The sequence below is a fragment of the Bombina bombina genome, chromosome 4 (assembly GCF_027579735.1).
Source record: "Bombina bombina isolate aBomBom1 chromosome 4, aBomBom1.pri, whole genome shotgun sequence".
In the NCBI taxonomy this organism is placed as follows: Eukaryota; Metazoa; Chordata; class Amphibia; order Anura; family Bombinatoridae; genus Bombina; species Bombina bombina.
The window spans coordinates 719367321-719394381 of record NC_069502.1 but is presented as its reverse complement, the minus strand read 5'-3'; the positions used below and the strand labels follow the sequence as shown (position 1 = coordinate 719394381).

Genomic DNA, 27061 nt, shown 5'->3' with positions numbered 1-27061 from the left:
CTTCTTTGAAAGAACATGTGAAAGTATATGAAAAAATGAATTGCAGTAGATCATAGGTGTATCCACATGTATATATGTTAATGTCACATTTAAAAATCACAAATAAATATCACAACTGGCTTATTAAACAAATCTTGCTGATTTTATTCAGGTAATTAATTGTAAATCCTAATAAAAATACATATCCTAAACTAGAAGTCTACACAGTGTGTATAAAAGGTTTTAATTACAGACAATGAAAATGAAATTTATTTTAGGAAGGAATGAAACAAAAAGTACAGATGACAAGGGGGGGAAATTTATATATATCTATATAATGCTCAAATAAAGTATTGCAGTATGCAGTGATACCTTTTTTATTGGACTAACATTATATTTCAAAGACAAGCTTTCAAGAGTTTTCCTCCCTTCCTCAGGTCGAAGCAATACTTCACACCTGAGGAAGGGAGGAAAACTCTTGAAAGCTTGTCTTTGAAATATAATGTTAGTCCAATAAAAAAAAGGTATCACTGCAATACTTTGTTATTTGAAATAATAGTAGCAGAAGACTTAGGACTATTTTATTTTTGTATTGTTTAACAAATGTTTTTAGAAATGAAATGTAAAATAAGAAGCCAAAATAAGTTTGCTGTGTTTTAGTTAAAAGCCGACACAATTTAGATTTACTATGGTTGAAATAAATGTTAATAGGTAATCAAAAATATATGTATGAGTTCCAAAACATAAATCATGCAAACTTAAAAAGGAAAAAATTGCCATGCACACAGATTCTAGCAATCCCGATGTTAGCATTTAATTATTGTACAACTTGAATGCATGAATCTTCAGATTCCATATAGAACTACCAAAATGTTATAGATAAATCTTGCTGGATTTTTTTTTCTCCTTATGAAAAACATTTAGTTCTGATTAGTCAGAGCATTTGGAAAAATATTTTGGCCAAATTATAATAAATTGTGTTCTTGCATCTAACTAGCACAATTATTGCACTTGTTTTCGACAGAAAACGCCAGCTGGTACAGTCATTGTTTTTACAGTGATATCAATCACAAAATGCTTCTGCCGTTAATACCCTATAAGCTCTTAATTATTACCTCCATAAACACAAAAATAGTCATAAGATAGATAAATATAAAATTAGCATTTTCATTTTGGTTGAAAATATTATGCGATATGCAAACTAATTTTTGGAATGTTGCAGATCTGGAAGAGCCATTGATAACATTAATTAATTGTATAAGACCAGTGGCGTATTTAGGTTTTGTGATGCCCTAGGCCTTTTTTCCCCTCAATATATTTTTGGCTCAATGTGTAAAAAAATTTTTTTCCCCCATAACAATTCAACAACAAAAAGAAAATGGGCTAGAAAAACATACAGGTGGGTTGAATTGCATGCATCTCATACCATTTTCTCCCTGAGAAAAGGGAGGGAAAAGAAAGAGGGGAGAAAAGGGAGGGAAATAAGTTTCTCACATAGAAAGCTTCCACTGCAAAAATGCGGGCGGCTCTAAATGAAGCAACAGTTTAAAGGAGCACTGCCTGTGAAGAGTGACCTTAATCCGCGCATGTGCCTCGTCTTCTCTGTAAAATCCTGCACTTTAACACTCACTGTACTGTGTGCTGGCTTTTAAAGAGAGGATAAGGCATATGTGCTGCCCCTCCCTTGTTGGCCTAGGCCATAATAGCCCCTTCATAAGACTAAGCAGCCACTTTTTTGCTTCAGAAAAAAAAAAAAAAAAAAAAAAAAAAAAAAAAAAAAGACCACACCACCTGTAAGAGTCCATAAGAAAGGGGCAAAAACACCCCCACATACCAGAGCTCAGCTCCACCAATACTGCCAGAAATCCCCTGCTATAAATATTGGCAAAATAAAGAAGAGACAGAAATATAGGAAAGGAGAAAAGCAAGGTTTGTTACTAACTGTACGTATAACAAGGACAGGGCTTCTGTACTCTCACCATCATGAAAGAAAACTAAAATGTATGCTTATCTAATAAACTATTTTTTTTATAAGATGGTGAGAGTCCATAAGAACATCACATGTGAGACCCAATACCCAAACAGTGAAGCCTATGAAATAGAGGTATAACTAAGTAGGCAGGTGTGCTAGCAATCTGGCAGTTTAGTACTGCAAGTTGTTGTGCCTAAGACTTTGTTGCTTCTACGAAAATTTGATAGCCACTCCGTTTTCTTCCTTCTGTCAGATTCCTAAGAACAGTACAATTTCCTTATTAATAGTATCCATGTATACCACCTTAGGAGGAAAATAGCTGGTTCTAAAAACAGATTTATCCTGATGGAAGAAGAACAGAGCAGAAAGCTCAGACACCCACATAGCCGAGGAAATGGCAAGCAGAAAAATAACATTCCACGATAAATGGTTATCCATGCATGGAATCAAACAAACAAATGAGCTTGAAACAGCAACAGAACCAATTAAGAAGCCAAGTATGAGTAGTTTGAGAAATAACAGGTATGAGTCATGTCAGCGCATAAACAAAAAAGGTCTGAATATTGGAAAGTTTTACAATCTGCCTGTGATAAAGAACAGACAGGATAGAAATCTGACCCTTAAAAAAAGTTAGTGGACAAACCTTCTCCACATCGGACTAGGAATCCTACAGGATTTCCAATGGTAGTCCTTATCTGCACACCATGCTTAGTTGGCCTACACCTTGTAAAACAGGTCTAGTTATGGGTTTTCTACCAAGAATCAAGCTTTCAAATGCCATGGAGGGCACTAGGAAATCTGAATGGGCTCCACATACAATGTATTGTGATTGAGGTCAAAATGGAGATATTACAATCACCAAAGCCCGTTCCTGCTTGATTCTGGTTATGGCTGTGACATGGTTTAATTGAAATAAGTTGAACAGCTCCTTCCTGGGAGAACTCTAAGATAACTTTAAAATCACACAGAGTTCCAAAATGTATAAAGGTTACAGTGCCTGCTGAGATGGCCAAATTCCCTGCTTTCTCAATAGACCACCAGCCAAATAGACTGGAGTTTGTAGTGATCAATGTCCAGTCTGGCAGGCAAAACAAGGCCCCTTGATTCTGCCACCAAGAAAGGGACTGCCTTGCCTTGTGATGCAAAAGGATCCTTTGATACAGATCCTTGTGATCTGCATTCTACAACTAACACAGAAAAGGCCATTGCAGAGGTCTCAAATGAAATGCAGAATAACTGCATCTGATGCAGCAACCATTAGACCCACTACTTCCATGCATTAAGCTACAGTATGAATAGGGGTAAGCTATAAATAAAGCGCACACTTTATGCAGCTTGATACTCTGTCAGAGGATTCTATAAAAGAAATAAAAAAGAGACTCAAATGGCCCATTCACGTCAGTGGAGCATCAGTTGCAAGGAATCTGTGTTCAACTGTCTGCTGAAAGGTGCCTTCACAAACACACGGTCTAGATAAGGTGCTACTTGAATGCCCTGAGCCCAAGCCAACTTCAACAAGATCTCTAGCCCCTTGGTTAACACCAAGGGTGGTGGTGGCTAAGCTAAACGGTAGTGCCACACACTGGTAATGCCTGTTTAGAAGGCAAATCATAAAGAACTTCACATGGTCTTTGACATTTGTGATATGCAAATATGCATTTTTTTAGTTCCAGTGAAGACATAAACCGACTATCCTGCACTAAAGGATGAATAGTGTGATTGGCCTCCATTTTAAAAGGGGGGCCAACTTCAGGAATTTGCTTAAAGATTTCAAATCTAGAAATGTCCAATCTTTTTGTCCAATCTTTTTTAGTAGCCAAGAAAGGTTTCATAGAACCCCTGGCTTTGTTCAAGTTTTGGACCCAGAGTGATAACCCTTCCCCCCTCCATATCTACCATGCAAGATTGTGTTTATCAGCTCTCAGAAGATAGAATCCATCTTTCTCAAGGAGGTCTAGAGCAAAGTATAACATTTTTTTTTTTATTTGAAAAACTAAAATGCAGTCATGCACATTTGACGTTTTGACTATCAGGTTCCTTGATTGGAAATGTGTTTTTTTATAGAAGTATATAATTTTGTGTTATAAAGGAACACTAAAGCCAAAATTAAACTTTCATTATTCAGAGAAAGCATGTAGTTTTAAGAGACTGTCCAATTTACTTCCATTATCAACTTGTGCATGGTCTTTTTATATGCACAATTTGAGGCATCAATTCCTTCTGAGCATATGCAAAAGATCAGTGTATACATATAAGTCTGATTGGCTCATGGCTGTCAGATGATGCCAGGGTCGAAAAATTGAACGACATTTTGAAATATGTCAGAAAAAATAAATAAAAAAATATACTGCTTATTTAACATTCAGAGTAAATGCTATTGCATTGCCTTTATTTCATGCACTAATGGTCCTTTAAAGCAGTGGTTCTCAACCTATTTGTAGCAAGTACCCCTGTAGGCATACATTTCATTTTTTTTGTACCCCAACTGTAGCAGATATATTATTGATCTTTTACATGACCAAAAATGGAAATATAGTCCATTGAAAATAATTATATCTAATTAATGTGCTTCTTAGATTAAAAAAAGAAGAAAATAAACTCTTGTGCATGACGAGAAACATATTTATGGTACCATCTTACTATTTTTAATAACCATTTCATACAGTTTATCTGTCTCATTTTACTGCGGCACACTTCAGTATGATGCACTTTACCCATTTCATAGTGGCACATTTATCCGCCACTTGTCTTGGTGACACAATTTTACTGTTCATATAAGTGAAGCTCAAATCCAGCCCTCCTATGTCACTAACAAGCCAGAACATAAGGTTTTACCAATTTGAGGTGAAACAGTGACTGAGCAGTGGTCCAACCTAGGCAGCAAAATACTCACACTCTTCCCTGGAAGGAGTGCTCAAGGGTAGAAAACATAATTTATGTAAGAACTTACCTGATAAATTCATTTCTTTCATATTAGCAAGAGTCCATGAGCTAGTGACGTATGGGATATACATTCCTACCAGGAGGGGCAAAGTTTCCCAAACCTTAAAATGCCTATAAATACACCCCTCACCACACCCACAAATCAGTTTAACGAATAGCCAAGAAGTGGGGTGATAAGAAAAAAGTGCGAAAGCATAAAAAATAAGGAATTGGAATAATTGTGCTTTATACAAAAAAATCATAACCACCACAAAAAAAGGGTGGGCCTCATGGACTCTTGCTAATATGAAAGAAATGAATTTATCAGGTAAGTTCTTACATAAATTATGTTTTCTTTCATGTAATTAGCAAGAGTCCATGAGCTAGTGACGTATGGGATAATGACTACCCAAGATGTGGATCTTTCCACGCAAGAGTCACTAGAGAGGGAGGGATAAAATAAAGACAGCCAATTCCTGCTGAAAATAATCCACACCCAAAATAAAGTTTAATGAAAACATAAGCAGAAGATTCAAACTGAAACCGCTGCCTGAAGTACTTTTCTACCAAAAACTGCTTCAGAAGAAGAAAACACATCAAAATGGTAGAATTTAGTAAAAGTATGCAAAGAGGACCAAGTTGCTGCTTTGCAAATCTGATCAACCGAAGCTTCATTCCTAAACGCCCAGGAAGTAGAAACTGACCTAGTAGAATGAGCTGTAATCCTTCGAGGCGGAGTTTTACCCGACTCGACATAGGCATGATAAAATAAAGATTTCAACCAAGATGCCAAAGAAATGGCAGAAGCTTTCTGGCCTTTTCTAGAACCGGAAAAGATGACAAATAGACTAGAAGTCTTTCAGAAAGACTTAGTAGCTTCAACATAATATTACAAAGCTCTAACAGCATCCAAAGAATGCAATGATTTCTCCTTAGAATTCATAGGATTAGGACATAATGAAGGAATCACAATTTCTCTACTAATGTTGTTAGAATTCACAACCTTAGGTAAAAAATTCAAAAGAAGTTCGCAGCACCGCCTTATCCTGATGAAAAATCAGAAAAGGAGACTCACAAGAAAGAGCAGATAATTCAGAGACTCTTCTGGCAGAAGAGATGGCCAAAAGAAACAAAACTTTCCAAGAAAGTAATATAATGACCAAAGAATGCATGGGTTCAAAAGGAGGAGCTTGAAGAGCCCCCAGAACCAAATTCAAACTCCAAGGAGGAGAAATTGACTTAATGACAGGTTTTATACGAACCAAAGCTTGTACAAAACAATGAATATCAGGAAGATTAGCAATCTTTCTGTGAAAAAGAACAGAAAGAGCAGAGATTTGTCCTTTCAAGGAACTTGCGGACAAACCTTTATCTAAACCATCCTGAAGAAACTGTAAAATTCTCGGTATTCTAAAAGAATGCCAAGAAAAATGATGAGAAAGACACCAAGAAATATAAGTCTTCCAGACTCTATAATATATCTCTCTAGATACAGATTTACGAGCCTGTCACATAGTATTAATCACAGAGTCAGAGAAACCTCTTTGACCAAGAATCAAGCGTTCAAACTCCATACCTTAAAATTTAAGGATTTGAGATCCTGATGGAAGAAAGGACCTTGCGACAGAAGGTCTGGTCTTAACGGAAGAGTCCACAGCTGGCAAGAGGCCATCCGGACAAGATCCGCATACCAAAACCTGTGAGGCCATGCTGGAGCTACCAGCAGAACAAACGAGCATTCCTTCAGAATCTTGGAGAATACTCTTGGAAGAAGAACTAGAGGCGGAAAGATATAGGCAGGATGATACTTCCAAGGAAGTGATAATGCATCCACTGCCTCCGCCTGAGGATCCCGGGATCTGGACAGATACCTGGGAAGTTTCTTGTTTAGATGAGAAGCCATCAGATCTATTTCTGGGAGTTCCCACATTTGAACAATCTGAAGAAATAGCTCTGGGTGAAGAGACCATTCGCCCGGATGCAACGTTTGGCGACTGAGATAATCCGCTTCCCAATTGTCTATACCTGGGATATGAACCGCAGAGATTAGACAGGAGCTGGATTCCGCCCAAACCAAAATTCGAGATACTTCTTTCATAGCCAGAGGACTGTGAGTCCCTCCTTGATGATTGATGTATGCCACAGTTGTGACATTGTCTATCTGAAAACAAATGAACAACTCTCTCTTCAGAAGAGGCCAAGACTGAAGAGCTCTGAAAATTGCACGGAGTTCCAAAATATTGATCGGTAATCTCACCTCCTGAGATTCCCAAACCCCTTGTGCCGTCAGAGACCCCCACACAGCTCCCCAACCTGAAAGACTTGCATCTGTTGAGATTATAGTCCAGGTCGGAAGAACAAAGAAGCCCCCTGAACTAAACGATGGTGATCTGTCCACCACGTCAGAGAGTGTCGTATAATCGGTTTAAAGATATTAATTGAGATATCTTTGTGTAATCCCTGCACCATTTGTTCAGCATACAGAGCTGAAGAGGTCGCATGTGAAAACGAGCAAAGGAGATCGCGTCCGATGCAGCAGTCATAAGACCTAAAATTTCCATGCATAAGGCTACCAAAGGGAATGATTGTGACTGAAGGTTTTGACAAGCTGATATCAATGTTAGACTTCTCTTGTCTGACAAAGACAGAGTCATAGACACTGAATCTATCTGGAAACCTAAAAAGGTTACCCTTGTCTGAGGAATCAATTAACTTTTTGGTAAATTGATCCTCCAACCATGATCTTGAAGAAACAACACAAGTCGATTCGTATGAGATTCTGCGAAATGTGAAGACTGAGCAAGTACCAAGATATCGTCCAAAATAAGGAAATACCAATACCCTGTTCTCTGATTACAGACAGAAGGGCACCGAGAACCTTTGAAAAAATTCTTGGAGCTGATGCTAGGCCAAACGGTAGAGCCACAAAACTGGTAATGCTTGTCTAAAAAGAGAATCTCAGAAACTAAAAGTGATCTGGATGAATCGGAATATGCAGATATGCATCCTGTAAATCTATTGTAGACATATAATGCCCTTGCTAAACAAAAGGCAGGATAGTCCTACAGTTACCATCTTGAATGTTGGTATCCTTACATAACGATTCAATATTGATAGATCCGGAACTGGTCTGAAGGAATTGACCTTCTTTGGTACAATGAAGAGATAGAATAAAACCCCAGCCCCTGTTCCAGAACTGGAACTGGCATAATTACTCCAGCCAACTCTAGATCTGAAACACATTTCAGAAATGCTGAGCCTTTGCTGGGTTTACTGGGACACGGGAAAGAAAAAAATCTCTTTGCAGGAGGCCTTAACTTGAAGCCAATTCTGTACCTTTCTGAAACAATGTTCTGAAACCAGAGATTGTGAACGGAATTGATCCAAATTTCTTTGAAGAAAACGTAATCTGCCCCATACCAGCTGAGCTGGAATGAGGGCCGCACCTTCATGGGTACTTAGGAGCTGGCTTTGGGTTTCTATAAGGCTTGGATATATTCCAAAATGGAAATGGTTTCCAAACTGATACCGCTCCTGAGGATGAAGGATCAGGCTTTTGTTCCTTGTTGTGAGGAAAGGAACGATAACGATTATTAGACCTAAATTTACCTTTAGATTTTTTATCCTTTGGTAAAAAAGTTCCCTTCCCTCCAGTAACAGTTGAGATAATAGAATCCAACTGAGAACCGAATAATTTATTACCCTGGAAAGAAAGGGATAGCAAAGTTGACTTAGAAGACATATCAGCATTCCAAGTTTTAAGCCATAAAGCTCTTCTAGCTAAAATAGCTAGAGACATATACCTGACATCAACTCTAATGATATCAAAGATGGTATCACAAATAAAATTATTAGCATGTTATAGAATAATAATGCTATAAGAATTATGATCTGTTACTTGTTGCGCTAAAGCTTCTAACCAAAAAGTTGAAGCTGCAGCAACATCCGCTAAAAATATAGCAGGAGTAGAGACAGCCCCATTAACCTTAGGGATTTTGTCCCAAAACTCTAATCTGTCAGATGGCACAGGATATAATTGCTTAAAAAGTTTTAGAAGGAGTAAATGAATTACCCAAATTATTCCATTCCCTGGAAATTACTTCAGAAATAGCATCAGGGAGAGAAAACACTTCTGGAATAACTACAGGAGATTTAAAAACCTTAAACGTTTAGATTTAGTATCAAGAGGACCAGAATCCTCTATTTCTAATGCAATTAATACTTCTTTAAGTAAAGAACGAATAAATTCCATCTTGAACAAATACGAAGATTTAACAGCATCAACCTCTGAGACAGAAACCTCTGAACCAGAAGAACCATTATCAGTATCAGAATGATGATGTTCATTTAAAAATTCATCTGAAAAAAGAGAAGTTTTAAAAGACTTATGTATACTAGAAGGAGAAATAACAGACATAGCCTTCTTAATGGATTTAAAAATAAAATCTCTTATGTTATCAGGAACACTCTGAGAATTAGATGTTGACGGAACAGCAACAGGTAATGTAACAGTACTAAAGGAAATTTTATCTGCATTAACAAGTTTGTCATGACATTCAATACAAACAACAGCTGGAGAAACAGATACCAAAAGTTTATAGCAGATACACTTAGCTTGGTAGCTCCAGCACCGGGCAGCGATTTTCCTGAAGTATCTTCTGACTCCGTTGCAACGTGGAACATCTTGCAATATGTAATAGAAAAAACAACATATAAAGCAAAATTGATCAAATTCCTTAAATGACAGTTTCAGGAATGGGAAAAAAATGCCAGTGAACAAGCTTCTAGCAACCAGAAGCAATAAATAATGAGACTTAAATAATGTGGAGACAAAAATGACGCCCATATTTTTTAGTGCCAAATAAGACGCCCACATTATTTGGCGCCTAAATGCTTTTGGCGCCAAAAATGACGCCACATCCGGAACGCCGACACTTTTGACGCAAAAAAACGTCAAAAAATGACGCAACTTCCGGCGACACGTATGACGCCGGAAACAGAAAAAAAAATTTGTGCCAAAAAAGTCTGCGCCAAGAATGACGCAATAAAATGAAGCATTTTCAGCCCCCGGCGAGCCTAACAGCCCACAGGGAAAAAGTCAAATTTTTTAAGGTAAGAAAAAATGATTGATTCAAATGCATTATCCCAAATATGAAACTGACTGTCTGAAAATAAGGAATGTTGAACATCCTGAGTCAAGGCAAATAAATGTTTGAATACATATATTTAGAACTTTATAAAAAAGTGCCTAACCATAGCTTAGAGTGTCACAGAAAATAAGCTTACTTACTTACCCCAGGACACTCATCTACATGTTGTAGAAAGCCAAACCAGTACTGAAACGAAAATCAGCAGAGGTAATGGTATATATATATATATATATATATAAGAGTATATCGTCGATCTGAAAAGGGAGGTAAGAGATGAATCTCTACGACCGATAACAGAGAACCTATGAAATAGACCCCGTAGAAGGAGATCATTGCATTCAATATAGGCAATACTCTCTTCACATCCCTCTGACATTCACTGCACGCTGAGAGGATACCGGGCTCCAACCTGCTGCGGAGCGCATATCAACGTAGAATCTAGCACAAACTTACTTCACCACCTCCATAGGAGGCAAAGTTTGTAAAACTGATTTGTGGGTGTGGTGAGGGGTGTATTTATAGGCATTTTAAGGTTTGGGAAACTTTGCCCCTCCTGGTAGGAATGTATATCCCATACGTCACTAGCTCATGGACTCTTGCTAATTACATGAAAGAAATGAGAAACACAGCTTTATTTGATATGTGATGTTTACATTAGCTACATTAGGGAAAAAATAATGAAGGCCAATCCCTGAAGTACCCCTTGCCAATGCCCCAAGTGTACACGTAGCACAGGTTGAGAAACTAGGCTTTAAAAAAGGACCAGTAAATATAGTAGATTTGCTTAATCAACAAATGCTTGATAACAAGACAATGCAATAGCCCTTAGTCTGAACGTCAAATGGGCAGTACATTTTTTTCTGACAAATTTCAGTTATGTATATTCCCACTCCCCCTGTACCATATGAAGGCCATCAGTCAATCACAAATGTATATACGTATATTCAGTTTACTCTTGCACATGCTTTTTCTGTTGACTCACAAATTCTTCCCTTTAATTAAGCAGCTATCTTTTTAGGGATACTAGGAATGACCTGAAATTAATTATCATGTAAATTTGATTTGCGACAATAGGTTCTACCTGAAATAAAACAAAAATTCACATAAAGTGGCAACTTAAAAAAAAAAAAAAAAAAAAAAAGGATTTACACCGCTATGGAAGTGTTTATGAAATGAGTCAAACAGTAAAACAGCCAATATTCCTCATTTATTAATGATTCTTTAAAAATGTTTTAGTATTATTTAATTGGTTAATAAAAAATATGGACTATAATATTTCTTTCATTACAAAAACAAATTATAAAATTAAGCAAGAATTACTTATGTAGAATGTAATGATAACATCCTAAGGTAAATAGTATCTGGGATGTTGAGGGTTAAAGATATTTTCATGTTTTTTGTTAAAAAAAGAGATTTCCTTTGATTCTATAAAATCAAACTTTTGGGACAAGTTATTTTTTATTTTATTTTTTTATCTACATGTGGTTAACCAGATACAATTCTCTATTCTCAGAGTGATCTTCATGGGTCAAGTTGTCAACACAGAGTGACAAAATACAGTGGCTTCAGTCTAGACACAGGCCTTAAAAGGTAACATTGCATTATATCCAAACAAGAGTGTCTTAATATAAATTACATCCTGAAGACATTTTATATGACAGGCATGCAATGTTTGGTATTAAAACAATCCCCACGGTTCCACCATGTGAGAGTGTATTGTTACCTAATTTACCCAAGTAGACAAAGTAGCCTCCAGGCTTGAGAGCTGGTTTATGGCCTGCCATAAAAAGGGGTGGCGTACATTACTTGTCCCCTCTCTGGAAGGGGCCTGGCAAGAAACCTGACCTGAGCCAAAAATGTATTTAAAAAAGGAACAGAAAACCCTAAAAATGTCCATTCATGATTTGGATAGAACATACAATTTCCAATAACTTTCCAATTTACTTCTATTATCAAATGTGTTTCATTCTCTAGTTATCAATTGCGGAAGGAACAGCATTGCACTACTGGCAGCTAGCTAAACACATCTAGTTAGCCAATCAGAAGACACAAATGTGTGCAGGCACCAATCAGCATCTAGCTCCCAATAGTGTAGGATATGTGCATATTAGTTTAATTTTGACTTTCCTATCCCTTTAATGTTGAACAAAAAAAAAATATTCTCTATTACATGGGACGTTGCTAAAGCATAAGTGACTGTTTTTCCTTTCAATTTCAATTGGGATAATGAACTATGCTTGTATAGTATAAAGTTCTGTTATTTTCACCTTTTAAAACGGTTGGCTTTGAGTAATTGGGTGTATTATTATTATTATTATTATTATTACACTGTTACTATTTTTGTTCATAACTAAAAAAAAATATATATTTTTCTTATATCTTTTCCTTTTGTTGAATAGCTGAACCACATTACCAAAGAGGCTATTACCAACAACATTGTGTTTTTAGATTGTTTTTTGACAAATTGTGTTTTAGGATTTTAATCTAGTAGCCTCGATTTTCCATATAATAAACCTAAACGCACCCACTGAACTAAATGAAGTGGCAATCTGATTAAAGTGAAAATGGTTGGTTAACCCTCTACGTCAAAAACTTGTTGCACATTTGATTAACCATTTTCATGACATAGAATCTCATTAAAATCTTGATAATTATACAGATAATACTGATTATCCTAAGAGGAATATTAAACAGTTTGAGATTGTAATATAAAAACATACTACTAGGATTTCACAGCGCTTTATTGGCACAGTTAATAGAAAACATGGCTGCACCCATTACTTTCAATATTTAATCAACTAATATAATTTTAAAAATACATCTACAAATTATTCTAAGGTTAATCTTTACTTTGAATATGTCATATCTAGCATGTATTTATTGTTAAACGTCCCTTTAATGCTTTAGGAAACTTTTGGTACCAGCTTAATCTACTTTAATAGCTTATGAAAAGCTACATCCATTTTGCTTCATATTATTTCCAAAAATAAATCTACATTTAAAATGAAGAAAAGCAAAAACATGATACCTAGGAGTTGCAAGCGATCCTTTGCCATTATCAAGTTTGTTGACATTTTTGTTTGCAATCGTCGTGCTCTTTCAAACTGTTCTCCTAAAAGAAAAAAAGAAAAATTAAAAATAAATTTCTCCAGATTATACTGAGTGGCATGTTATGGACTTACCAAATAAACAGAGTATATTTTTAACATTTCAGTGAAATATTTTCTACAGGTCAATTTTAAAATTTACACAAAAGCACCAGCCCAATTCCAATGTGTTGATTAACTGGAGAATAAAGCAATTTTTAAAGTTTAATATTATATTGCAGCAGCTGGAAATTGCATTGCAAAGGAAAACAATGCCACATTTTTAAAATGTCTCCATTACTTTTGGTCTAACGTCACATAATTATAAAGTAAAAAGTATTTTGCTCCCACCATCATACATTCAGGAGTCACAGCTTTGCAGACTTGGGAAGGCTAGGGGGCCGGCATGAAAAAAAACAAAACACCTTAATAGTGAGTCATCAATAAATGTGCTGCTACATTGCAGTTATGCTCAGTATTTGACTGAGCTTTTCAAACAGAGCTTTGTGTTAAAGAATAGTAACACAATGCAGCCAAAGCATTATGCTGTTTAAAGAGAACAGCCTGATGTATAGCAATGCTGTGAAGTGAAGGTGTCCCTCTCTTTCTGCAGACATGCTGCATTTTCTGCAATGAATCTTATATCACAGTATGTTCTCCCTTGGGGTTCCATAGTTTTATGGTATATGCACTTTTGTCAAGCAGTTAGAAAACACCTAATAGATTTTAGGACACCTGCCTAGAAATATAATGAAGAAAGGCAGAGAAAGAAGAAGATTTTTCCAGAATGTCTGCATTTAATTAAAAAAATGGAGAGGGTTAAAAGTTCTCATACATTTTCTGAAAATGCAGGGTCTTATTTCTAGGCTTGAGAAATACAACTGCAACATATAGGGCTCCATGTAGAGCTGCAACAACTAATCGAAATAATTGATAATAATGGATTATGAAAATGGTTGTCAACAAATCTCAATCGATTAGTTGGTTTGCACACAGCACCAGATGCGTCACTCTGATGAACTCCTGCACATGGTATTGTATTTTATGTTTATGTCCTTAGCCTAAATTACGACTACAGACATTTACTTTTCACTTTTTCAGGACACTATAAAGTTTCTTATGTGAAACCCAGAAATAATAGGTGTCATCATTTGGATTGTTTATATTAAATCAGGTGATTTGGGACTATGCTTTGAATGATATAGTGATGGGCTTGTTATTTTTTTATTTTTAATAAATTGTATTTTGTACTAGATTTAACCTCTATAAGTATAGATTTGTTATTTTAAGAGCAGACTAGATATTTTTTTCCCTAACCTTATAGCTGGTTATTTACCATGGCATATAGGAGTTTAAGATATTTTTATGTTAGAATGAAGTCCAGGTTTACTTTATTGAGAGGACCCTTACCAAGAAAAAAAAATATCACTTTGCATTGGTGGAGCTAAATATCCCACTTTGGCAAAACCCTTCTTATGCATCTCAGGCACCTCAACACATATGAGCGCCTCTTTTCTGCCGCAGGCAAAGTAGCTTGCAAAAAAGAGAGCCAGTCTCAGCCAGGAGCATGTCGGTATGTTGAAATTTTTGTATTTCAATGCAAAGTTCCTAACAGAATGTTATAACCAGTGATAGTCTACCTCTTTTCAAAAAGTTTGTGGTTGCGTTTTGCTTAAATTATAAAAAAGTGCTCTGCTGCTTACATTAACACAACTGTTTGTCCAATTTGTAAAGTTTGAAGTTTTATATTTGTAACACTCAGTATGTGGAATCTATTTTACTTTAAATAAAGGAATAAAATTAATTTTTTTTTATCCGATTAGTCGATCAAAAAAAAAATAAAAAATCTGCCGATTAATCAATTATGAAAATAGTTAGATGCAGCCCAAGCTCCATGTACGAAGCAGTATAAGTTGCTCCCAAGGAGCTTGTGGGGCAGGTTCGCCCATGCGAGCCTGCTTCCTGCAATGTAAGAAGCAGCGGTCATTGGAATGCTGCTTCTTACACTCTTCGTCACCTTTGAGGAGGCAAATAGAAATCACAGAGAGCTAGCTCGCTCGCTCTGGATGAATGACAGTCGCACGAGTGAAGGGACAGGCATTACACACTCATCAGATTGTGTAATGCTGCGGACGAACAGATCAGCTGCTCGTATGCAGCGAAGGTGTGCGGACAGCTTCTCAAGTTGAGAAGCTGTCCGTATGCCAGTTAATACATGGGGCCCTAAATCTTGAAAAGCTGTGCAAGCAGCTGTAATACCTCTCTGCTCCACCATACCAGAAAGTGACCGTTTATCAGCATTTTACTGATGGGCTTGTGACTAGCAAACGTGTGTATGCAAAGTACTATGTGTGGTGCAAAGGTGAAACAGATTCAACCAGTTGTTTGTGAAATATAACACTCTAAGCACTGAATTTGAGCTTTTATTAAAGCTAGAAAGTCCTTTTGATAATGAAAATAAATAAAAATTTGAAATGCCAAAACAAAAATGATTTCTTAAGAGTTAGGATAGCCAGTACAGTAATATCCATCTATAGAGTTACAGTCTCTCTCAACTCCCGGTTATGTCAGTTAAAATAAAGACAATAAACACCTTACATAGCAAAGTCTAAATATTTTTAAAACTAACATCCTTCTTTTTGCATATTATTGGAGAAGCCAATCTGGGATTTTGGTGTAGACAACACTAGCCATAGTTATGTTTGTATAATGTACAATGTTTTGCAGATGCTATCAGTTAAAGTGAATGTAAATTTTGATGCTAAAGTGCGCGACTTTTAAAAATTTGATTAAAATCAGGGGCACTTTAATTCATAAAAATTTACATTTCACTCGTTGTGAAAAAAATACCTTTTAATCTTGACAGCAGCTCCAGCTTCCTCCGGTCGTCGCAAGCCATTTCGGATTTCAGAAATGATGGATAGGTCATCCTCCAATCACGGCTTCCCCCCCCCCCCCACTCGGGGGAATCAGTGTCTGATTCAACGCCGTGATTGGAGGAAGCCGGATTCCTCATTTTAGACCCAGGAAGAGGCTTTGAGATGGGTGGAGGAAGCTGGATCGGCTGTCAAGTTTAAAAGGTAAGTATTTTTTTAAAACACAAGAAAAAATGTAAATTTTGATGAATTAAAGTGCCGTTTTTAATTGAATTTTTAAAAACCCGGTACTTTAGCATCAAAAATTACATTCACTTTAAAGCCAGTTAGGGGAAGGAATGTAGCAGGGTGCATTTCAAATACTGAGAATTAGAAAATCCCCAATTTTCAGAGCTAAATTACAGGAAAGGGAGCAAAATAAAAAAACAGAATTTATGCTTACCTGATAAATTACTTTCTCCAACGGTGTGTCCGGTCCATGGCGTCATCCTTACTTGTGGGATATTCTCTTCCCCAACAGGAAATGGCAAAGAGCCCAGCAAAGCTGGTCACATGATCCCTCCTAGGCTCCGCCTACCCCAGTCATTCGACCGACGTACAGGAGGAATATGCATAGGAGAAATCATATGATACCGTGGTGACTGTAGTTAGAGAAAATAATTCATCAGACCTGATTAAAAAACCAGGGCGGGCCGTGGACCGGACACACCGTTGGAGAAAGTAATTTATCAGGTAAGCATAAATTCTGTTTTCTCCAACATTGGTGTGTCCGGTCCACGGCGTCATCCTTACTTGTGGGAACCAATACCAAAGCTTTAGGACACGGATGAAGGGAGGGAGCAAATCAGGTCACCTAAATGGAAGGCACCACGGCTTGCAAAACCTTTCTCCCAAAAATAGCCTCTGAAGAAGCAAAAGTATCAAATTTGTAAAATTTGGCAAAAGTGTGCAGTGAAGACCAAGTCGCTGCCTTACATATCTGGTCAACAGAAGCCTCGTTCTTGAAGGCCCATGTGGAAGCCACAGCCCTAGTGGAGTGAGCTGTGATTCTTTCAGGAGGCTGTCGTCCGGCAGTCTCATAAGCCAATCGGATAATGCTTTTAAGCCAAAAAGAAAGGGAGGTAGAAGTTGCTTTTTGACCTCTCCTTTTACCAGAATAAACAACAAACAAAGAAGATGTTTGTCTGAAATCCTTAGTAGCCTCTAAATAGAATTTTAGAGCACGGACTACGTCCAAATTGTGTAACAAACGTTCCTTCTTTGAAACTGGATTCGGACACAAAGAAGGTACAACTATCTCCTGGTTAATATTTTTGTTGGAAACAACTTTCGGAAGAAAACCAGGCTTAGTACGCAAAACCACCTTATCTGCATGAAACACCAGATAGGGCGGAGAACACTGCAGAGCAGATAACTCTGAAACTCTTCTAGCAGAAGAAATTGCAACCAAAAACAAAACTTTCCAAGATAATAACTTAATATCTACGGAATGTAAGGGTTCAAACGGAACCCCTTGAAGAACTGAAAGAACTAGATTTAGACTCCAGGGAGGAGTCAAAGGTCTGTAAACAGGCTTGATTCTAACCAGAGCCTGAACAAAAGCTTGAACGTCTGGCACAGCTGCCAGCTTTTTGTGAAGTAAAACAGATAAAGCAGAGATCTGTCCCTTCAGAGAACTTGCAGATAATCCTTTCTCCAAACCTTCTTGTAGAAAGGATAGAATCTTAGGAATTTTTATCTTATTCCATGGGAATCCTTTAGATTCACACCAACAGATATATTTTTTCCATATTTTATGGTAAATTTTTCTAGTTACAGGCTTTCTAGCCTGAATAAGAGTATCTATTACAGAATCTGAAAACCCACGCTTTGATAAAATCAAGCGTTCAATCTCCAAGCAGTCAGCTGGAGGGAAACCAGATTCGGATGCTCGAATGGACCTTGAACAAGAAGGTCCTGTCTCAAAGGTAGCTTCCATGGTGGAGCCGATGACATATTCACCAGGTCTGCATACCAAGTCCTGCGTGGCCACGCAGGAGCTATCAAGATCACCGAAGCTCTCTCCTGATTGATCCTCGCTACCAGCCTGGGAATGAGAGGAAACGGTGGGAATACATAAGCTAGGTTGAAGGTCCAAGGCGCTACTAGTGCATCCACTAGAGTCGCCTTGGGATCCCTGGATCTGGACCCGTAACAAGGAACCTTGAAGTTCTGACGAGAGGCCATCAGATCCATGACTGGAATGCCCCATAATTGAGTTATTTGGGCAAAGATTTCCGGATGGAGTTCCCACTCCCCCGGATGGAAAGTCTGACGACTCAGAAAATCCGCTTCCCAATTTTCCACTCCTGGGATGTGGATTGCAGACAAGTGGCAGGAGTGATCCTCCGCCCATTGAATTATCTTGGTCACTTCCTCCATCGCCAGGGAACTCCTTGTACCCCCCTGATGGTTGATATATGCAACAGTCGTCATGTTGTCCGATTGAAACCTTATGAATTTGGCCTTTGTTAGATGAGGCCAAGCTTTGAGAGCATTGAATATCGCTCTCAGTTCCAGAATGTTTATCGGGAGAAGAGATTCTTCCCGAGACCATAGACCCTGCGCTTTCAGGGGTTCCCAGACCACGCCCCAGCCCACCAGGCTGGCGTCGGTCGTGACAATGACCCACTCCGGTCTGCGGAAGCTCATTCCCTGTGACAGGTTGTCCAGGGTCAGCCACCAACGGAGTGAATCTCTGGTCTTTTGATCTACTTGAATCGTCGGAGACAAGTCTGAATAATCCCCATTCCACTGTCTGAGCATGCACAGTTGTAATGGTCTTAGATGAATTCGTGCAAAAGGAACTATGTCCATTGTTGCAACCATCAATCCTATTACTTCCATGCACTGCGCTATGGAAGGATGAAGAACAGAATGAAGTACTTGACAAGAGCTTAGAAGTTTTGATTTTCTGACCTCTGTCAGAAAAATCTTCATTTCTAAGGAATCTATTATATCAGGATGTCGTCCAAGTAAGGTACTACTGCAATGCCCCTTGGTCTTAGCACCGCTAGAAGGGACCCTAGTACCTTTGTGAAAATCCTTGGAGCAGTGGCTAATCCGAATGGAAGTGCCACAAACTGGTAATGCTTGTCCAGAAAAGCAAACCTTAGGAACCGATGATGTTCCTTGTGGATAGGAATATGTAGGTACGCATCCTTTAAATCCACCGTGGTCATAAATTGACCTTCCTGGATGGTAGGAAGGATCGTTCGAATGGTTTCCATTTTGAACGATGGAACCCTGAGAAATTTGTTTAGAATCTTGAGATCTAAAATTGGTCTGAATGTTCCCTCTTTTTTGGGAACTATGAACAGGTTGGAGTAAAACCCCATCCCTTGTTCTCCTAATGGAACTGGATGAATCACTCCCATTCTTAACAGGTCTTCTACACAATGTAAGAATGCCTGTCTTTTTATTTGGTTTGAAGATAATTGAGACCTGTGGAACCTTCCCCTTGGGGGTAGTTCCTTGAATTCCAGGAGATAACCCTGAGAAACTATTTCTAGTGCCCAAGGATCCTGAACATCTCTTGCCCAAGCCTGAGCAAAGAGAGAAAGTCTGCCCCCCACCAGATCCGGTCCCGGATCGGGGGCCATCACTTCATGCTGTTTTGGTAGCAGTGGCAGGTTTCTTGGCCTGCTTACCCTTGTTCCAGCCTTGCATCGGTCTCCAAGCTGGTTTGGGTTGAGAAGTATTACCCTCTTGCTTAGAGGATGTAGAATTTGAGGCTGGTCCGTTTCTGCGAAAGGGACGAAAATTAGGCTTATTTTTAGCCTTAAAAGACCTATCCTGAGGAAGGGCGTGGCCCTTTCCCCCAGTGATGTCTGAGATAATCTCTTTCAAGTCAGGACCAAACAGTGTTTTACCCTTGAAAGGGATGTTAAGCAATTTTGTCTTGGAAGACACATCCGCTGACCAAGACTTTAGCCAAAGCGCTCTGCGCGCCACAATAGCAAACCCTGAATTTTTCGCCGCTAATCTAGCTAATTGCAAAGCGGCATCTAAAATAAAAGAGTTAGCCAATTTAAGTGCTTGAACTCTGTCCATAACCTCCTCATACGAAGATTCTTTATTGAGCGACTTTTCTAGTTCTTCGAACCAGAAACACGCTGCTGTAGTGACAGGAACAATGCATGAAATTGGTTGTAGAAGGTAACCTTGCTGAACAAACATCTTTTTAAGCAAACCCTCTAATTTTTTTATCCATAGGATCTTTGAAAGCACAACTATCTTCTATAGGGATAGTAGTGCGTTTGTTTAGAGTAGAAACCGCCCCCTCGACCTTGGGGACTGTCTGCCATAAGTCCTTTCTGGGGTCGACCATAGGAAATAATTTCTTAAATATAGGGGGAGGAACAAAAGGTATGCCGGGCCTTTCCCATTCCTTATTTACTATGTCCGCCACCCGCTTGGGTATAGGAAAAGCATCAGGGGGCACCGGGACCTCTAGGAACTTGTCCATCTTACATAATTTCTCTGGAATGACCAAATTGTCACAATCATCCAGAGTAGATAATACCTCCTTAAGCAGTGCGCGGAGATGTTCTAATTTAAATTTAAATGTTACAACATCAGGTTCAGCTTGTTGAGAAATTTTTCCTGAATCTGAAATTTCTCCCTCAGACAAAACTTCCCTCCTGGCCCCTTCAGATTGGTGTGAGGGTATGTCAGAACAATTATCAGCGTCCTCTTGCTCTTCAGTGTTTAAAACAGAGCAATCGCGCTTTCTCTGATAAGTAGGCATTTTGGATAAAATGTTTGCAATAGAATTATCCATTACAGCCGTTAATTGTTGCATAGTAATAAGTATTGGCGCACTAGATGTACTAGGGGCCTCTTGTGTGGGCATAACTGGTGTAGACACAGAAGGGGATGATGCAGTACCATGCTTACTCCCCTCATTTGAGCAATCATCTTGGGCAACATCATTATCAGTGGCATCATTGTCCCTACTTTGTTTGGACACTGTCACAATCATCACATATATTTAAATGGGGAGAAACCTTGGCTTTCAAACATATAGAACATCGTTTATCTGATGGTTCAGACATGTTAAACAGGCTTAAACTTGACAACAAAGCACAAAAAACGTTTTAAAATAAAACCGTTACTGTCACTTTAAATTTTAAACTGAACACACTTTATTACTGAATATGTGAAAAAGTATGAAGGAATTGTTCCAAATTCACCAAAATTTCACCACAGTGTCTTAAAGCCTTAAAAGTATTGCACACCAAATTTGAAAACTTTAACCCTTAAAATAACGGAACCGGAGCCGTTTTTACATTTAACCCCTATACAGTCCCAGGTATCTGCTTTGCTGAGACCCAACCAAGCCCAGAGGGGAATACGATACCAAATGACGCCTTCAATAAGCTTTTTCAGTGGTTCTTAGCTCCTCACACATGCATCTGCATGCCTTGCTCTCCAAAAACAACTGCGCATTAGTGGCGCGAAAATGAGGCTCTGCCTATGACTAGAAAAGGCCCCCAGTGAAAAAGGTATCCAATACAGTGCCTGCCGTTTTTTTTAAAACAATCCCCAAGATTATAAGAACTATTAAGAGTTATAATCTGCCAAATATGCTTAGAAAGTAATCGTTTTAGCCCAGAAAAATGTCTACCAGTCTTTTAAGCCCTTATGAAGCCCTTTATTCTTTTACTTAAACTAAGAAAATGGCTTACCGGTTCCCATAGGGAAAATGACAGCCTTCCAGCATTACAAAGTCTTGTTAGAAATGTGGCCAGTCATACCTCAAGCAGCAAAGTCTGCCAACTGTTTCCCCCAACTGAAGTTACTTCATCTCAACAGTCCTGTGTGGAAACAGCCATCGATTTTAGTAACGTTTGCTAAAATCATCTTCCTCTTACAAACAGAAATCTTCATCTCTTTTCTGTTTCAGAGTAAATAGTACATACCAGCACTATTTTAAAATAACAAACACTTGATTGAAGGATAAATACTACATTTAAACACCAAAAAACTCTTAACCATCTCCGTGGAGATGTTGCCTGTGCAACGGCAAAGAGAATGACTAGGGTAGGCGGAGCCTAGGAGGGATCATGTGACCAGCTTTGCTGGGCTCTTTGCCATTTCCTGTTGGGGAAGAGAATATCCCACAAGTAAGGATGACGCCGTGGACCGGACACACCTATGTTGGAGAAAATGAAACCATGTTGCAAAGTTGTTTCATTGCATATAACTAAAGATTTTACATCTCAAGGTGTTTACTGTACTTTAGTTTAGTAAATAAATGTTTAATATATCAGTGAAAATATAAATATTTTAACTCAGAGCAATTAAATAAATACATAGGAAAGGAACTTTCCCATTTTGTTTGCTTAAAAATGTGTAAACTCACAATTGAATTTCCATAAAACATGTTGATCTGTGCATATCCTAAAATGGATAATTAAGTAAAAATAGTTTGCATTAAAAAAAATTGTTTAAAAATTGCTGCCAAGTATTTTAAAATAATTTTCAAAAATAAGTAAAATTAGTTACATAGCCATGCTGTCTGGAGGAGTCTTATCCACCATTCCTTATCAGTGTTTAGCATCAGAAACACAGGCATTGTATTTCACAGCAGCTTATTTGCTTCTAGGCATGCTCCAGCAGATAATGAGTGTGCACATCTGCATTCTACCAAAAGCAAAAGGTAGATATAGATACAGCCATAGAAGGAAATGTGTGGGGGGAGTTAGAGCTGTACAATTCAGAAACTTAAAAGAAAGAGTTAATGACGAGACACTGCAGTATAAATTTGCATGTAAAGTAATTAAAAGTACTTATTATATTTTATCTCTATCCCAACTTGTTTTATGTCCCTTTAAATGCACAGCAGAAAAAAAAAACACACAATAAATCAAGCGCTTATTTAAATCTGTCCTCCATTATCCACAGACAATATAACTATCACAAGGTTTTTCAGGACATGTCCCTTTATAATTAAACAATGGAAAATGTAAAACATGTATTTTGTGTGCAAATATTCTTAAAACAATTTTAAATGTTTTCTTAATTTAAAATGAACATTAAAACACACAGAAATAAAAATAGAAAGACCAAAAACTCGATTTACCTTGTCCTGTGACTTGCACAGCTATTCCTTTTTCCAGTTCTTCAATCCCCTTTTTATACCATTCAACAGCTCTCTCCTTTTGATCTGGTAAATAAAGATTAAAAAAAAAAAAAAAAGGAATATTAACTGAGAAAAACTAGATTTTTAGAAGACTTTTTCAGACCTTCAGCTTCAAAAAGATCAAATACGGTTCAAGCTAACAAAAAGAAAAAAATGGATATATCTAAATATTTCCCGTTTCAGATTAAAGAAAAAACTAACTATATTTTACCACTTTCCTCTTACTACCTCCATCTATGTTGAGAGCTTGCAAGAGAATGACTGGATATGGCAGTTAGGGGAGGAGCTATATAGCAGCTCTGCTGTGGGTGATCCTCTTGCAACTTCCTGTTGGGAAGGAGAATATCCCACAAGTAATGGATGATCCATGGACTGGATACACCCAACAAGAGAAATGTATCCTATACTAAAAACAGTTATATTCAAATTACAGATGGATCAAAACTATGTACTTGTAATAAAAAAGCAAGATGAAAAATAAAGTAAAGCTATATAGTCCCTGCATTATCCCATTTGCAATACAAAATGCAAGTTTTTATTTAGATTTGAGGGATAAAAAACAAAAAAAAACACAGGTAATAAAAAAGGCTGTACAAAAAAAGGCTGCACAGGACATAGGATTATCTAAAAGGGTCTTGCTTGCAGAGATAAATATAAAACTAGTTCAAACCTTTATACTTACATTTTCAATATTTAAAACTGATATAAATTGTAAAAATACATCTACATATTATTCTAAGGCAAATTTTTGCTTTGAATACATTATTATGTCTAGCATATATTTACTGTTTAATGCCATGACCATTTTTTATGTAGATCTATGTCATACAGTACACAGCCCATCATACCTTATAGAGTAGATCTTTGTAAGTCCTTCAGGAGGCCCATGCAGTCTTGGATGTCAAGTGACAACCGAGACTTGCTGCTTCTAGGCTACCAGCATTTGCCTTCATATGGAGCAGAATCACTGTTCTGCTACTATATGAAGCCAGATTGCCAATTGTTACAGACAGTGCACTGCGTTTGTGTCACTGTCTAACTATCATCGTTGGAGTGAGCTGTGGGAGGGAAGGAGGGTGTTGCCCTACACTACAGAAACTTTGTTTTGGGGGAGGGAGACCCTACAATATGAAACAAATTTTGAAGTAAGAGGGAGGAATGGGGCTTGTGCTACAAAAATATATAGTGATAGTATACAGGGGGAGCCCTTACAGCAGTGATTTGTAACCTTTTTTTTGCCGTGGCACACTTTTTTACATTAAAAATTCCTGTGGCACACCACCATCACAAAATTAAAAAAAAAAAAAATCACACATTGTAGCCTAATACAGTATGTATGTATGTATGTATATATGTATATATATATATATATATATATATATATATATATATATATATATATATATATATATATATATATATATATATATATACACATATATATATATATACACATATACACATATACACATATACACACACATACACACAAACACACACATACTGTATGTATTGTGCTGTTATGCTATGCCTCCTACAAACTACCCCTGCACTAGGAGTAAAAAAACAAGCAAAGTTTAAAAAATGTCACACTGTTGTCAGTCTGCCGTGGCACACAGGAGGATCTCTCACGGCACACTGGTTGAAAAACACTGCCTTACAGAACAGAATAAATAAATCAAAAACGTTACTATAAACTGAGCACTGGCAGACAGCTGCCAGTACCTAAAATGTCTGTCACTAGTCCCTACATTACAATACTATCACTCTTAAAGTGAATGTAAATTTTGATGCTAAATTGCCCGGTTTTTCAAACTTCGATTAAAAAACAGGGGCACTTTAATTCATCAAAATTTACATTTCACTCCCGTTGTGAAAAAAAAAAATAACTTACCTTTTAAACGTCACAACAGCTCCAGCTTCCGCCACTCGTTTCAAAGCCTCTTCCTGGGTTTAAAATGAGGCATCCGGCTTCCTCCAATCACTGCGTTGAATCAGACACTGATTCCCCGGGGGGGGAAGCTGTGATTGGAGGATGACCTATCAATCATTTCTGACATCAGAAATGGCTTGTGAGACCGGAGGAAGCTGGAGCTGCTGTGAAGTTTAAAAGGTAAGTATTTTTTCACAACAGGAGTGAAATGTAAATTTTGATGAATTAAAGTGCCCTGTTTTTAATCGAAGTTTTAAAAACCGGGCACTTTAGCATCAAAATTTACATTCACTTTAATAACGAATTAATCCCTTCTCTTCCGGGAAATTTAGAAGTGTTGTGCGCTGCTGCAATTAGCAGCCTTCTAATTACCAAAAATCAATTGCAAAGTCATGCATGCCTGATATTTATGAACAAAAAGGATTCCAGATAAGCTTTTACATGCGCAGTATGTAAATAATTTCAGTGAGAAACCTAAAGTTTTTGATATATTGAGATAGATTTTAAATATATATATATATATATATATATATATATATATATATATATATATATATATATATATATATATATATATATATATATATTAATTTTTTTGCATTTGGCAGGGAAATGGTGGAAAGAAATATACCAAAATGGGCCTAGATCAATACTACTTAAACAAAATATATAGTTTTTATAGGTAAATAAAAAAACAAACAAAAAAACAAACAAGGCGGCTCTATTTCTGTTTAAATGTAGTGATAGAAAAAAAATGCTGGTAGCAACGAGGTTAACAACCGTTTAAGTTCTGTTTACAAAAAAGGAAACATTAAAACAAGAAGGTTGAGATAAAATAATGCTCCCAGTGTGGGGCTGTAACAGAGAAGTACTAAAATGTTCATTTTCCATTGTTCTCTCTAAGGCCCTGATGATCGAAACATCCACAATGTGGGGATATATTCAAAAGGGATCTGTTGCGGAAACAAGATTGCTGGTGAAATATTTAGAACGGTTGGAATCAGTGTTTGAAGGCAGTCTCATGTGAGGCATTTTACTATACATCTCAGTGGGTGACAACGCTGGCGATTTTCAAAGCAGCATCGCCACCTACATTGAAAGTTCAATGTAAAACGATCCCTTTAGAAAGTATTGTTTGGCACTACAATTTACAAGTGTCAACAGAAACTCAACCCCTCTTGTTACAATATAATAGGGAAACTAGGACATCAATAATACAGGAGCTGAGGAATTGTGGGTATATTGTACATATATCTACAATGTTTTATTGTATATTGCTAAAATATGTATTGTAATTATTGTTGTGTTTTTAAAAACACACTGTGTTTAACGAACGTGTTCTATTTTCAGTGCAGTCACAATATTATAAAACGTTCAGAACAGTGAGAACTGATATCAGAAATAAAGAAAACAAGAATGTTGCGGCTACGGTCTTCTATGAAATAATACCATGAAACGAAATCTCAAAAAAAAAAAAAAAAAAAAAAAAAAAAAAAAGGCTTTTTAAAAACTCGACAATAATTACAATACATATTCTAGCCTTATACAATAAAATACATATAAATAAAAACATTGTATGCGAATGTATAATATACCCACATCTCCTATAGATTTAATGGGAAGGTGTTTATTAACAATGAAGATTGCAGACGTAACGAATATATAGGTGTTCCATGGATATGAGTAACCTGTATTTTAATGGGGAAACATTGCAGTGAGTTTGTAATATGCAAAGCACTGCCCTCCATCTTAGAGATACACCTTTTTCAGCCATATCAGTCCCGCCAGCTTTTCAATGGTAAATTGAAACAAAGGTTACATAGGCATTATCTGAAGCGTCCCTTTACAGAATCCGTTTTGTTTCAGCAAACGCAGTCTATGATGTGTAAGAACACTTCAAATACAGCCCCTCCCCCCACAACGAGATTGCAGATGAGAGGAGATGCAGGCAGACTTT

The 27061-nt window shown here is 37.3% G+C and overlaps 1 protein-coding gene across 1 annotated transcript in view; it reads right to left on the bottom strand.

Annotated features, from left to right (window-relative positions):
* The window catches only part of SPAST (spastin), a gene marked incomplete in the record, with an annotated part of 171477 nt that overhangs the window by 109972 nt on the left and 34444 nt on the right, over window positions 1-27061 (bottom strand). Inside the window, 2 exon segments of the mRNA XM_053710921.1 lie at window positions 13052-13135; window positions 23112-23195. Of these exon segments, the coding sequence (XP_053566896.1) occupies window positions 13052-13135; window positions 23112-23195 (168 nt within the window).